The sequence below is a fragment of the Rana temporaria genome, chromosome 10, assembly GCF_905171775.1.
Source record: "Rana temporaria chromosome 10, aRanTem1.1, whole genome shotgun sequence".
In the NCBI taxonomy this organism is placed as follows: domain Eukaryota; kingdom Metazoa; phylum Chordata; class Amphibia; order Anura; family Ranidae; genus Rana; species Rana temporaria.
Genome location: NC_053498.1, coordinates 129,774,575 through 129,789,286, shown reverse-complemented (window position 1 = coordinate 129,789,286; position 14,712 = coordinate 129,774,575). Strand labels below are relative to the sequence as shown.

Below are 14,712 nucleotides of genomic sequence, written 5' to 3'. Positions count from 1 at the left end.
ACAAAGTGGTCACCATAGCAACGTGCTCTATTAATAACAGTATAGGAAAGTGGTTCCTACTGTCAGCGAAATGTGCAGAGAAGGGCCCCTGGCTTTAGTTGTGTGTGGCCCTTGGTATCATGGAGCAGCCAGTAAGCAAGGCCTATTTATAATGCAGCATTCAGGCCCCTGGTATCATACAGCAGATGGGTTTGGGGTAGGGTTGCCACCTCATCCCTTTAAACCCGAACATATATGAATTACACAGGTTCTGTGGCTGATTTAATGCAGATAAGGCGCCAAGTAAGTTTAATTACCACCTTAATCAGCCGCAGAACCTGTGTAATTAATATGTGTTCGGGTTTAAAGGGATGAGGTGGCAACCCTAGTTTGGGGGCCTTGGTATAATAGAGCAGCAGGTGTGGGATGAGATGAGATGAGAATGAGGGACACCTATTAGCAAAAGTATGTAGGGAAAGGACACCCCCCCCTTTAAAGAACATTTTACAAAAAATATTAGTTAAAAGTGTTTTTTTTTTTTACCACTACTATTCCTTTATATTAGCTTTTGAAATGACAAGTGCAGCAATTTAGAAATTGGATATACAACTCTATAGATCAGACCAAAATGAGGAGGACAGAGGGACTTTGAGGGGCCCACTCTGGCTGCTGTGTGGTAATAGGGGCCACGCAGCAGCCATAGTGAGCCCCTGATATCATAAAGTCTCCCATCTTGTTAGCCAGACTTCTAGCATTGGTATTCAAGCCTCTTTATTTTGTCCTGTCACATATTATTTCCTTGTTAGTTATTATGAGGTTGCAATTTGGGTTTGCCAACTTACCTACCATGGGTTTTGGTAACCCAGTCAGCCTACTGCTAATGCCCCCACTATTTCTCACTGAACCTTGTTCCATGCTGGCTAGCTCTACATCTGGACCCCCTACCAACATCGAATTTAAAAGCCCCTCTTTTCAACCATCTTCTCTGCCAGCCGAGCTGCAGCCTCCCCATTTAGTTGCAGGCCATCCCTGCTAAAGAGCCGGTAACCGATTGAAAAGTCATCCCAGTTCTCCAGGAACCCAAACCCCTGCTTTCTACACCAGCTCCTCAGCCACTTGTTAATTTCCCTAATCTCCCGCTGCCTCTCTGATGCGGCTCGAGGTACCAGTAGTATGTCAAAAAATACTACCTTGGAGGTCCTTCTCTTTAACGTGGCTCCTAAGTCCTTGAAATCATTATTTAGGATGCTCCATCTTCCTCAACTTTGTCATCAGTACCCATGTGCCCCGTGACAACTGGGTCTTCCAAAGCCCCACCCAATAATCTGTCCACCTGATTGGCAATGTGCCGAACCCGAGATCCCGGTAAACAGAGCACTGTGCCCCCGAGCACACCCACTTGTGTGACAATAGCAATTTATTCGCTATTGTCACACTCATTCTCCTGAGACCCGTCACCCGATTGGCTGAAAGGACAGGCGATCCTAATTGATGCATAGGAGGAGAAGGGAAGAGAAGCAGTGGAAGCCACCGTGATGCTGAGGAGGAGGACATACGATGGAAGCCGCTGCCTGTAGGAGTGCTGCCCTCCTGCGACCTAGATGGGGTAAGTGCGGGACTGGATGACCAAACGACTAACTGACCAGGGGGTGGGTGCCAGCTGACCGGGTGGATGGTTGTTCCCCCCCCCCCCCAAAAGAAAAAAAAACACCAGCCGCCACTGCTGTCACTAAAGTCCACATAGCATGGAATGTGTTTTGCTATTGGAATGGCGCCATTTTTTTGTACCCAGCAAACACTTATCTTCCACTGGCACAACAGACCTGTTACCTGAGTGGTCCTTACTCTGTTACCTGAGTGGTCCTTACTCTGTTACCTGAACAATTACATTGAGAAACAATAACACACTTTTTACAAGATGTGAAATGAAAAAAGGATGTGCGCTCTGATCAAAGTAACATCATGTCTAGGTAAAAATCATTCTTACCTTGTACAATGAGGTGTACACGAGAGGTTTTGGGGTGATTGTCTGTCTGGATAGAGCAGGTGTATGGTCCCTCGTCATAGATGTCCACATTTTGGATCTTGATGCTGTACAGGGTCTTGGTGTTGGCTACCAGAACCACACGGGGGTCTATGGACCACTTATCGTTGCTGGTGTATAAGATGGTGCTGCGGTTCAGCCAGGCCACCCGCGTCACTCGATTGTCCACAGCGCACCTGCAGATTCAAAACCAAAACGGGTTACAGATCAGAAGTAAAATCAATTCAAAGAATGTGAGATCTGTAAAAAAATTATCCATTAAAGTAAAATCGATCATTGAAATATTAATTCTACGGCAGAAAGTGTAACTGGATTAAAGTAACCAGGTCCCTTTGGCAGGCTTCTATGTAGGACCAGTGGTGTAGCGTGGGGGGTGCGAGGGGGGTTACCGCCCCGGGCCCAAAATTTAGAGGGGCGCTGTCACTAGTGTGAAGAGGAGGGAGCGCCAACAACAGATGGGACATAGGAACATATGCATGATGTCACCACTCCAGGCTTTATCAGTCATTATCAAGCACGCTCTCCTCTTCCCTACAGCCACTGCTGTCGCACATAGTGGATCATGTGACCAGACTAGAGATAGCTGAAACTAGGAAAGTCCATGGGTCAGGGGGGCGCAAATTACTTGCCTCGCCCCAGGCGCTGACAACCCACGATATGCCACTGTGTAGGACTGAAGCTTCTTGTCATGTGATTACCAGCAACTTCCCTCTTATGCTCCCACATGTATATGCGAGACTCCACTGGGCTCAGAAAGAACAAATGGCACTGGAACCAGAGAACACACAGCATCAGAAGAATGATGATCTAAAGATTCGGCCAGCAAATGAGGATTACAGGGTGAATGTCACAGTTAATCAGCAGGCAGGGTGAGTCTTTTGGATCAGTGGGACGTGTAATGTTTCTAACCTACAATGAATAGAGCTTAAGGCCGGGTACTAACGAGCAAACATGTACGATGAAACCGGTCCGTCGGACCGTTTTCACCGTACATGCCTGCCAGAGGGCTTCTGTACGATGGTTGTACTAACCATCGTACAGAAGTCCGCGCGTAAACAATACGCGGGGCGTGTCCGCGTCGTCGCCGCGACGATGACGCGGCGACGTGGGCGGGCCTGCCATTTAAAGGCTTCCACGCATGCGTCGAAGTCATTCGACGCATGCGAGGGACGGCGGGCGCTCGGACATGTACGGTAGGTCTGTACTGACGACCGTACATGTCTGAGCGGGCAGGATTCCAGCGGACGGTTTTAAAACACGTCCAGGAATATTTGTCTGCTGGGAAAAGGCACCATCTAAACCTTCAGTGAGGCCTGGGCTGGAGATACAAGAGAGGCCAACCTCGTAAAATTCAGTCTCCTACCAGGAATGTGACAGGGGCTCTGGTGAGAGACTGGGGAGAGGGAGATGTTGGGGGATGATGGATCCAATGTTGGGGGAGACCTAGGCTAAAAAATGATTTAAGGGAAGGGCGGCAGATGCTGGAGAAGGACCTAGAACAGTGGTTCTAGAACAGACCCCCTCGGGGGTCAAATGACGATTTGCTAGGGGTCATGGAATCCTGGGCTGTTCCTGAAGCCTGCGCCGCTCTCCCAGCTTTTTCACGGCCGCCCAGCAGGGCTGTCCCTGGAGCCTGTGGCCGCACAGCTGGGCTGTCCCTGGAGCCTGTGGCCGCACAGCTGGGCTGTCCCTGGAGCCTGTGGCCGCACAGCTGGGCTGTCCCTGGAGCCTGTGACCGCCCAGCAGGGCTGTCCCTGGAGCCTGTGGCCGCACAGCTGGGCTGTTCCTGGAGTCCGCGGCCACCCACAATTACTTGCCTTGCCTTGGGTACTGGCAGCCCACGCTAAGAAAATTTTACTTTTAGGGGTTCCCACAACTGGGGAAATTTTATCAAGGGGTCACGACACTAGACAGGTTGAGAACCACTGACCTAGAATGAACCAGAATTTCAGGTGCATTGGGAAGGGTGTCTAAAGTTTGGAGAATTTAGGAGGACTTCAAGTACTGGGTGAGATCAGCGGGGTCCTGAGGATGGGTTAGATCTTAAGGCAAGAGTTAGGGGGATGGGGGTTTGTGGATTTTTCAATTAATAGTTTCTCTTCACAAGCAAAGATAAGAATGTGTTGCTCACCAGCTCAGCATGATAAAGCAGGAGAGGATTAATGGAGCATTATTCTAAATTCATTAACACCACAGTGTGGGAATCAATCGGCTGTAACAGATATCCTGCTTAAAGTGAATGGATTAATAGAATGTAAAGGGAAACTCATTGTGTACCCTCCAGCTCACCTCGCTTGTGCATTACCTGTTCAAATCCAAGTAGAGATTTCATCACTCCCAGCATCCTCTTCTACCTGTTCCCTCCAGTTCCAACATGGCGAGGTACTGTATATACTCGAGTATAAGCCAAGTTTTTCATCAAATTTTTTTGTGCTGAAAATGCCCCCCTCGACTTATACTCGAGTCACCTTTTTGTGCCTAATCTCCTGGACTTTGGGGACCCGGTAGCCCCATTTCTCCTCTACAAGTGTGCAAAGTGTGTTGTCTGTAGGACCTATGGCTGGGGAGCACCGATTTTTCAAAGCCGGGCACCGCCTTCCATAGACTCCCATGTTAAATGTCAGTCGAGGCATGGACACAGTGAGGCATGCACATGGACACAGTGAGGCAAAGTGAGGCACAGTGAGGCATGCAGATGGACACCCTATGCTTATACTCGAGTCAATACGTTTTCCCATTTTTTTGTGGTAAAATGAGGTGCCTCGGCATATACTCGAGTATATACAGTAACCCATAGCAGCCATTAACTACTTGCCGACCTGCCGCCGCAGTTCTACGGCGGCAGGTCGGCTCCCCTGCGTGAGAGCCCGTACAATAACGACGGCTGTCTAAGCGGCCACTAGGGGCTCTCGTCCCTGACTCCCGTGCGGGTGCCCGGCGGGCGCGATCACCGCCGGACACCCGCGATTGCTCGTTACAGAGCAGGGACCGGGAGCTGTGTGTGTAAACACACAGCTCCCGGTCCTGTCAGGGGGAGAAATGCCTGGCAATGTATGAACAGCAATCAGTAATTTCCCCTAGTGAGGCCACCCCCCCTACAGTTAGAACACACCCAAAAATGGGTCAAAAGTGTCCGAAGTGTCCGCCATAATGTCGCAGTACTGAAAAAAAATCGCTGATCGCCGATATTACTAGTAAAAAAAAATTATTAATAAAAATGCCATAAAACTACCTCCTATTTTGTAAACGCTATAACTTTTGCGCAAACCAATCAATAAATGTTTATTGCGATTTATTTTTATGAAAAATATGTAGAAGAATATGTATCGGCCTAAACTGAGGAAAAAAAATCGTTTTTTTATATATTTTTGGGGGATATTTATTATGGTAAAAAGTTAAAAATATACATTTTTTTAAAAAAAAATTCTCTATTTTTGTTTATAGAGCAAAAACTAAAAACCGCAGAGGTGATCAAATACCATCAAAAGAAAGCTCTGTTTGTGGGAAAAAAAGGACGCCAATTTTGTTTGAGAGCCACGTCGCACGACCGCGCACTTGTCAGTTAAAGCGACGCAGTGCCGAATCGCAAAAAGTGCTCTGGTCTTTGACCAGCAGTATGGTTCGGGGGTTAAGTGGTTAAGGTTTTACTATTCACTGATCGGAAAAGGCGAAACCAGGCTGCTTTGTATCATCCTTGTGAATAAAACCTAAGGTCATTCCAGGAGAACCTTAAAAATGAAATGTTAGAGAGGGTTACAGGCCCCTTAAATGGGCGTTATACCTCTAATGATGTATCTCATTAATTGTTAAGCTAGCGGCCATTAATATTAATGGCCGCTAGAAGGATTAATGCAAACAGTAAAACTAATGTGGCGGTCACGCTAATAAAGTGTGAAAGCTTTCTGGGCATTGGCAGACATGTAGAACACCGCCGTTCTGCTGATTTACATGCTGCGCTGTACAACACCCTGCTAATGTCATTACAATGAGGACTAGAAGCCTGGGGGAACGATGGGTGCCTGCGAAGAGGCGGAAGGGGGCATTATGAAATTGTTGGGCATAGCGCCAACTGTTCTTGCCTGGTACAGTACCCACATCTGTTGGGCCTGACTTACTTTACATATCATAAAATTAGTAATCATATTACTACCTCATCTTTCTGTTTTGCTTGCAATTAGCTGATAGGACAGTGAGGAGGTCACAGACTGTCTGTGTATTGTCTGCTGAACCCGTTTTATGTCAACTACAATGAAAATCAATGAATATGGTGACCACTGGAATCAATATACCCGAGCTAAGGCCTGACTGTGGTTTGATAAAATAAAATCTAGATTATTGCATCTTTGTAGAGATATCCAGCAAAATTCCCTTTCCATAGGAATGAATAACACACATGAAATGACGAACGCAGATGTGTGAAATTTTCCCACAGAGGTGTTTAGAGATAAGAACACCTTAACCACTTGCTTACTGGGCACATAAACCCCCTTTGTTCCCAGGCGAAATTTCAGCTTCCGGCACTGCGTCGCTTTAACTGACAATTGCGCAGTCGTGCGACGTGGCTCCCAAACAAAATTGGCGTCCTTTTTTCCCCACAAATAGAGCTTTCTTTTGGTGGTATTTGATCACCTCTGCGGTATTTATTTTTTGCGCTATAAACAAAAAAAGAGTGACAATTTAAAAAATATATATATATTTTTTTACTTGTTGCTATAATAAATATCCCAATTTTTTTTTTAAAAAAACTCTTTTTTTTCTCAGTTAAGGCCGATACGTATTTTTCGACGTATTTTTGTAAAAAAAAAAAAAAAAACGCAATAAGCGACTGGTTTGCGCAAAAGTTATAGCGCCTACAAAATGGGGAACAGAATTATGATTTTTTTTATTATTTTTTTTTTTACTAGTAATGGCGGCGATCTGCGATTTTTATTGGGACTGGGATATTGCGGCGGACGTATCGGACACTTTTGACACATTTGGCGCCATTCACATTTATACAGCGATCAGTGCTATAAAAATGCACGAATTACTGTATAAATGTGACTGGCAGGGAAGGGGTTAACACTAGGGGGTGAGGAAGGGGTTAACTGTGTAGCCTGGGTGTGTTATAACTGTGTGGGGGGAGGGGGGGGACTGGGGGAGGGGACCGATGCTGTGTCCCTATGTACAAGAGACACAGATCGGTCTCCTCTCCTCTGACAGCACGTGGAGCTCTGTGTTTACACACAGAGCTCCACGTTCCTGCTGTCACCTGCCGTGTCACCGACGATCGCGTGTACCCGGCGGACATCGCGGCCGCCAGGTACACGCATCGGGTCTTCGGCGATGCGCCAGGACAGTTTTTACCCGCCACGCGCCACCCAGTGGCGCGCGCGGGTAATGCACATAAAAGGCCGTGTTTAAACGGCCACTTGGCACTTGAGAGCCGCGCTGCGGACGTATTTTGTCTATAGCGCGGATCTCAAGTGGTTAATGTGTAATATTTTACAACTGTCCATAGCAGGGGTGAACTGATAACTCATGGGGCCCTCGAGCAATAAAAGATTATGGGGCCCCCAGGCAATAGATTATAGGGCCGTTGGTCAATAGGAGAGTATAGGGCACCTGGGCAATAGGAGATTATAGGGCCCCCGGGCAATAGGAGATTATGGGGCCCCCAGGCAATAGATTATAGGGCCCCTGGGCAATAGGAGAGTATAGGGCCCCCGAGCAGTAGATTATGGGGCCCCCGGGCAATAGGAGATTATGGGGTTCCCGGGCAATAGGAGATTATGGGGCCCCCAGGCAATAGATTATAGGGCCCCTGGGCAATAGGAGAGTATAGGGCCCCCGAGCAGTAGATTATGGGGCCCCCGGGCAATAGGAGATTATGGGGTCCCCAGGCAATAGGAGATTATGGGGCCACGCCACACAATACTGTATACAGACATACAATATACACACACAGTACAAATTATAAAAAAAAAAAAAAGAAATTAAAACTCAGTCCAAAGCTAATCAGTTAATTAAAGGACCTAAAAGTTAGATATATTCCTGGTAGGTAGAAGGTCTTAAGGCCATCTATTGTTAAAAAAACGGTCAGAACTCTTAGGCCCAGATTCTCATACATTAGCGCTGCTCCTGGGCAGCGTAATGTATGAGCTCTACGTTACACCGCCGCAGGTCTACAGGTTTAAATCCTGATTCTCAGAACACTTACCTGTAAACTTGCGGCGTTAGATTGCTCGGCGCAAGCCCGCCCAATTCAAATGGGGCGGGCACCATTTAAATTAGGCGCGCTCCCGCGCCGAGCGTACTGCGCATGCTCCGTCGGGTAAATTACCCGACGTGCATTGCGCTAAATGATTGATTCATTCTGGGATATTTGTTTTACCATATTTGCACCTCTCCAGTGCCTATTTATAGTGTCAATGGCATAAAAGTATAGTGCGGATGAATCGCGATTATGCACCATATTAAAGTGATTTAAAACGCTTTGTTTTGGAAAACCATTACGTATGTTGGTAATGTGTTCCTCAACACGTATGGCCAATGTCGGGGACACCCGCCCCACGTACTGATAGACGCAGGTACATTCCAGGACATAGGTCACGTCTTTTGTGTTGCATGTAATACAGCTTTTTATAGGATATGGTTTTTGTGTTTAATGCGATTTAAAAATTGGCCGTTTTCTAGGTGCTACATGGGTACTTCTGCAAGGGCCACACCTACCACATCTATAAAAACCTTTAAAATCAGACATAGTCGTTCTTAATGAATTAGGGGGGTGAGGGGTATTTTTTTTACCAGTTTGGTTCCTAAACCAGGGGCTTTACGATAAATGAATTTGGGTTTGTTCGGTAAAATTTGATTGAGTGTAGGGTCTTTCTGTAAGATTGGCCAGAATTTTTTTAAACTTTTCTCAAAATATTTATACTGTTTACTAAAGCCCGTAATAAAAGTGATATCTTGGATCCTTTCTTGTTTGTGTTTGGGTTCCAAGAGGGTTTCCCTATTTATTCTTCCCACTGGGGTAGATTCAGATAGATTAGCGGATCTTTAGATCCGCGTAATCTATATGATTTACGATCCGCCGGCGCAAGTTTTAGAGGCTAGTGCTGTATTCAGAAAGCACTTACCTCAAAACTTGTGGCGGCGTATCGTAAATCACCCGGCGGAATTCAAATTCCGCGACTAGGGGGAGTGTACTATTTAAATCAGGCGCGTCCCCAGCGTGCATTGCTCCAAATGACGTCGCTAGGACGTCATTGGTTTCGGCGTGAGCGTAACTTGCGTCCGGCCGTATTCTGAATCGACTTACGCAAACGACGTAAAAATTCAAAACTCGGCGTGGGAACGACGGCCATACTTAACATAGGATACGCCTCACATAGCAGGGGTAACTATATGCCGGAAAAAGCCGAACGCAAGCGACGTAAAAGACACGGAAGCGCCACCTAGCAGCCGGCCTGGAATTGCAGCCTAAGATCCGACGGTGTTAGTCACTTACACCAGTCGGATCTTAGCCATATCTATGCGTAACTGATTCTATGAATCAGTCGCATAGATACGACCGGCCAGCCTTAGAGATACGCCGTCGTATCTCCTATCTGAATCTGGGCCACTGAGTCTCTCACTTCCAGTAGTTTAGCATAGGGCACAGGTGTCAAACACAAGGCCCACCAGGCCATTTCATGTGGCCCTTCGCACCTCTCCTGCAGCTTCAGGAGAGCTCCGGCCCTCCTCTGGTCTTACTCCAGACCCTTGCTTTCTGCTTTCAAGCAATGCATCCAGCTTCTTCCCAGCAGCAGCATAAGGAAAGAAGGGTACGCTGTGATGTAAGGGAGAGTGGGGGACCCAACTTCTGATGGTGGGGTGGCTCTTGACATCTAATGTAAGGGGAGGGAATGCGTTGGACATCTAATCTTACAGATACAACCGGCCCTTTTGAGGGCAATCATAGTGCTGATGCGGTCCACGATAAAATTGAGTTTGACACCCCTGGATAGGGGTATCCTTTGTCAAAAAATCTTTGTATTAGAACGTTGGCCTTGGCTGGCGCATTGCACATTTTCCTTTTTTTCGACCCATCTTTTTTCCACTGTCTGTGGTCCAGCTGTGGTAACCTGCCTCCAACTGCCACTACAAACACTGTCACGGACAGATTTTTTGTTTCATAAACTGACATGATTGCTATGTCTATGAAGAGTTCTCCTAATTTTCCTCAATTCCTTCATACTAAATCTTTGAAGATCAGCCCACTTTGAAAACCTCCTGAGAGTTACCATCTTGGTGACAATTATTTTGTCATCTGTGTAACATCTTTTTTCATGTGCAAATTATAGAAAATGCTATAGTGTCAAAATGACAGAAATATTCCAGTTTCTTATAAATCACAGCTACTGCATCCAGGAGAGTCTATGATTACAGTCTATAAATCACAGCAACAGCATAGAGGGAAACCAGTACAAAGTGCAGGAACCCATAGCAGCCAGTCCTAATTTATGCTTCTTTAATAAAAAGAGTGAAAGATGAATTCTGACTTGAAGGCAGCATCCTATGGAGTCACTCTTCCTCTTGCAGCATCCTATGGAGCCACCCTTCCTCTTGCAGCATCCCATGGAGCCACCCTTCCTCTTGCAGCATCCTATGGAGTCACCCTTCCTCTTGCAGCATCCTATGGAGTCACCCTTCCTCTTGCAGCATCCCATGGAGTCACCCTTCCTCTTGCAGCATCCTATGGAGTCACCCTTCCCCTTGCAGCATCCTATGGAGCCACCCTTCCCCTTGCAGCATCCTATGGAGCCACCCTTCCTCTTGCAGCATCCTATGGAGTCACCCTTCCCCTTGCAGCATCCTATGGAGCCACCCTTCCTCTTGCAGCATCCCATGGAGCCACCCTTCCTCTTGCAGCATCCTATGGAGCCACTCTTCCTCTTGCAGCATCCTATGGAGTCACCCTTCCTCTTGCAGCATCCTATGGAGCCACTCTTCCTCTTGTAGCATCCTATGGAGCCACTCTTCCTCTTTCAGCATCCTATGGAGTCACCCTTCCTCTTGCAGCATCCTATGGAGTCACCCTTCCTCTTGCAGCATCCTATGGAGTCACCCTTCCTCTTGCAGCATCCTATGGAGTCACTCTTCCTCTTTCAGCATCCTATGGAGTCACCCTTCCTCTTGCAGCATCCTATGGAGTCACTCTTCCTCTTTCAGCATCCTATGGAGTCACCCTTCCTCTTGCAGCATCCCATGGAGCCACCCTTCCTCTTGCAGCATCCTTTGGAGCCACCCTTCCTCTTGCAGCATCCTATGGAGCCACTCTTCCTCTTGCAGCATCCTATGGAGTCACCCTTCCTCTTGCAGCATCCTATGGAGTCACCCTTCCTCTTGCAGCATCCTATGGAGCCACCCTTCCTCTTGCAGCATCCTATGGAGTCACCCTTCCTCTTGCAGCATCCTATGGAGTCACCCTTCCTCTTGCAGCATCCCATGGAGCCACCCTTTCCCGAGATCCTCTTCGTCGCTCAGCCTGGCCGCTGATTGGCTAGAGCGGATAGATTGAGAGCAGCGCAGCCATTGGCTGGTGCTGCTGTCAATCACATCCAGTGACGCGGCGCACCAAGGGCGGGGCCGAGTGATACAGTGAGCGGCTATGGCCGCTTGCTGTATCACGGGAGCGCGCCCGCAAGGACTCATCACCATGCGAGCTCTCTCGCATGACTGTGGTGAGTTCTTGCGGGGAGGACCAGAGACAGCCGCCTGGGAACCCCAGCCAGAAGACGTGGATCGGGGACACTCCGTGCAAAACGAACTGCACAGTGGAGGTAAGTATAACATGTTTGTTATTTTAAAGAAAACATTTTTTTTCCTATAGTAACCCTTTAAGTGGTTAAGCTAAAAAATACTGAGGCTTTATTACTACTTTGGAGATCTATGAATGAAACTGCACCACAGATTCCAAATGCTTCCCCAAAGAATCATGTGCAAATAAAAACAGACAGCTGCTACCCTAGTTTTGATAAACATTAAATATCAATGATAATGGAAAATGAGCAGCACTAAATCAAACCCTCCATACTACACTAATACCTCCCACATGTGTCCATGAATATCTGATTTGATGATGTGCCTATTGCCTAACACATTCATATGTACAAAAGTGATAGAGCAATAACAAACAATATTACATAAAACGTGTAATCAATTCATATATATACATACACACACTATATTGCCAAAAGTATTGGGACACCTGCCTTTACACACACATGGGGGCAGATCCACATACATCTGCTGCGCCCGGCGCAGATGTAAGATATGCTACGCCGCTGTAACTTACTTGGCCTTGGTTTGAATCCTCAACGAATTTGCGCCGTAAGTTACGGCGGCGTAGTGTATCTCTCGCAGCGGAATTCAAATGGGCGGGTAGGGGGCGTGTTTCATTTAAATGAAGCGCGTCCCCGCGCCGAACTCCCAGGGTGCATTGCTCCAAATGACGTCGCAAGGACGTCATTGTTTTCAACGTGAACGTAAAACAACGCAAACAACGTAAAATTTTCAAAATTAGACGCGGGAACGACGGCCATACTTAACATTGAGTACGCCACCATATAGCAGCTTTAACTATACGCCGGAAAAAGCCGAATGGAAACGCCGTAAAAAAATGCGATGGCCGGTCGTACGTTCGTGGATCGTCGGAAATAGCTAATTTGCATACTCGACGCAGATTACGTCGGAAACGCCACATAGCGCACGCCGAAAAAATTGCGACGGCCGGTCGTACGTTCGTGGATCGTCGGAAATAGCTAATTTGCATACTCGACGCAGATTACGTCGGAAACGCCACCTAGCGCACGCCGAAAAAATTGCATCTAAGATCCGACGGCGTACGAAGACGTACGCCTGTCGGATCTAACACAGATGCCGTCGTATCTTGTTTTGTGGAAACGCCGCAAAATTCTAAATTACGCGGCGTATCAAGAGATTATTATTATTATTTTTTTGCACCCACCAAGCCAAGACCCCACTCGCCAGGACGCTATTTCTCGTCGCCATGGCGACCTGGCGACCGGGATTTGTCGAGCCCTGGTTTAGCTGCTTCGTCGAATCTTTTTAGAACATCCGACAGACTTCAATTAACAGATTCAACTTTAATTTGGATTTTCTGACGAATGCACTTTTTAAGGAAACAAAATAAATAAAAACTAATTTCGGGAGTAACAACTTTTTTTTTATTTTTCGGACGAAACCAAATAAATTTTTTTTTTATATTTTAGTGTGCACCCTTCTCATTGACCAAACCCTACTTCAAGTCATTGTGCCCCTTACTACCTGTGACAACCTACCCCCAACTACCCCTATCACCGCTACCTAAATTCACCCTCTCTCCCTCTTACCCCCACCCCACCTTTTTCTCCCTCCAACCATTCTTCTCACCTGTCCCATCCTGTCAATCCTTTTCCACCACCAACATCAGCCACCCATCCATCACTGACTACTGTACATAAAATATTATACAAAATTATACATAAAACCAAGAGTGATAGAGTATTGGATAAGAAAGAGGGTTTGTCATGCATATACAAGCTTGGAACTGAAAAAGCATCTCTTGTTTATGCAATGAAATGCTGACACCCTCCTACTTGTTATCATATGACCCCCTGCCCCCATACTGCATCTTCCATGTGCTGGGTGTAAGCTACTACAGGTGTGTTACACATCATTGTCATGAATAAATTAAATGGAATCACATTCCACATTTGTTTTGAATTTTACTGATGTACATCGCCTCTCACATCGTCCTTGAGGTGTCCTTCGAACTGGAATGTTGTCATTCCAACTTGTCCTTGAGCATCCTAAGTAAATTGTTTTCTGTAGCGGCTTCTATAGAAACATCAGTGCGTACGGATCTCATGCGGGGAATACGTGAGTTAGGATGGCGACTATTATAGTAATAATGACACCTTTACTATGTGATCACACGTCACAGAAAAAGCATGGCTGATCCATATTGATTTCAACAGTGTTGGTCAAGAATCCTTATATAGGTTAAAGCGGGGGTTCACCCTAAAAAAAAAAAAAAAATTTGTCTAGCATGCCATCCAGCATACTAGCGTCAGCTATAGTATGCCTTTATTTTATTTTTTTCTGCTGTACTCACAGTTTAATCCGTTAGTTAAGTTTCAGACTCCCGCGGGGAGTAGGCGTTCCTATGAAGAGGGGAACATGATTGACGGCCGGCTATGGCGCGTCACGCTTCCCGAAAATAGCCGAAATAGGACTTGGCTCTTCACGGCGCCTGTCGCAGTCAGCTCCTAGTCTGTGAGCAGGCGCCGTATAGCGCCGTGAAGAGCCGAGTCCTACTCCGGCTATTTTTGGGAAGCGTGACGCACAATAGCCGGCCGTCAATCATGTTCCCCTCTTCATAGGAACGCCTACTCCCCGCGGGTGTCTAAAACGAAACTAATGGATTAAACTGTGAGTACAGCGCAAAAAATAAAAATAAAGGCATACTGGGCCAGATTCACAAAAGAGATACGACGGCGTATCTCCTGATACGCCGTCGTATCTCTGTTTTAGGGGCTTCCTAACTATGCGACTGATTCATAGAATCAGTTACGCATAGTTTGCCCTAAGATCCGACAGGTGTAATTGTTTTACACTGTCGGATCTTAGGATGCAATACCTCGGCCGCCGCTGGGGGGAGTTCG

At 46.8% G+C, this 14,712-nt stretch overlaps 1 protein-coding gene across 1 annotated transcript in view; it reads right to left on the bottom strand.

Moving 5' to 3' along the window:
* Positions 1–14,712, bottom strand: part of LOC120915602 (opioid-binding protein/cell adhesion molecule homolog) — a 491,565-nt gene that overhangs the window by 41,375 nt on the left and 435,478 nt on the right. Inside the window, exon 3 of the mRNA XM_040326256.1 lies at positions 1,967–2,199. Within this exon, the coding sequence (XP_040182190.1) occupies positions 1,967–2,199 (233 nt within the window). The remainder of the gene's footprint in view (positions 1–1,966; positions 2,200–14,712) is intronic.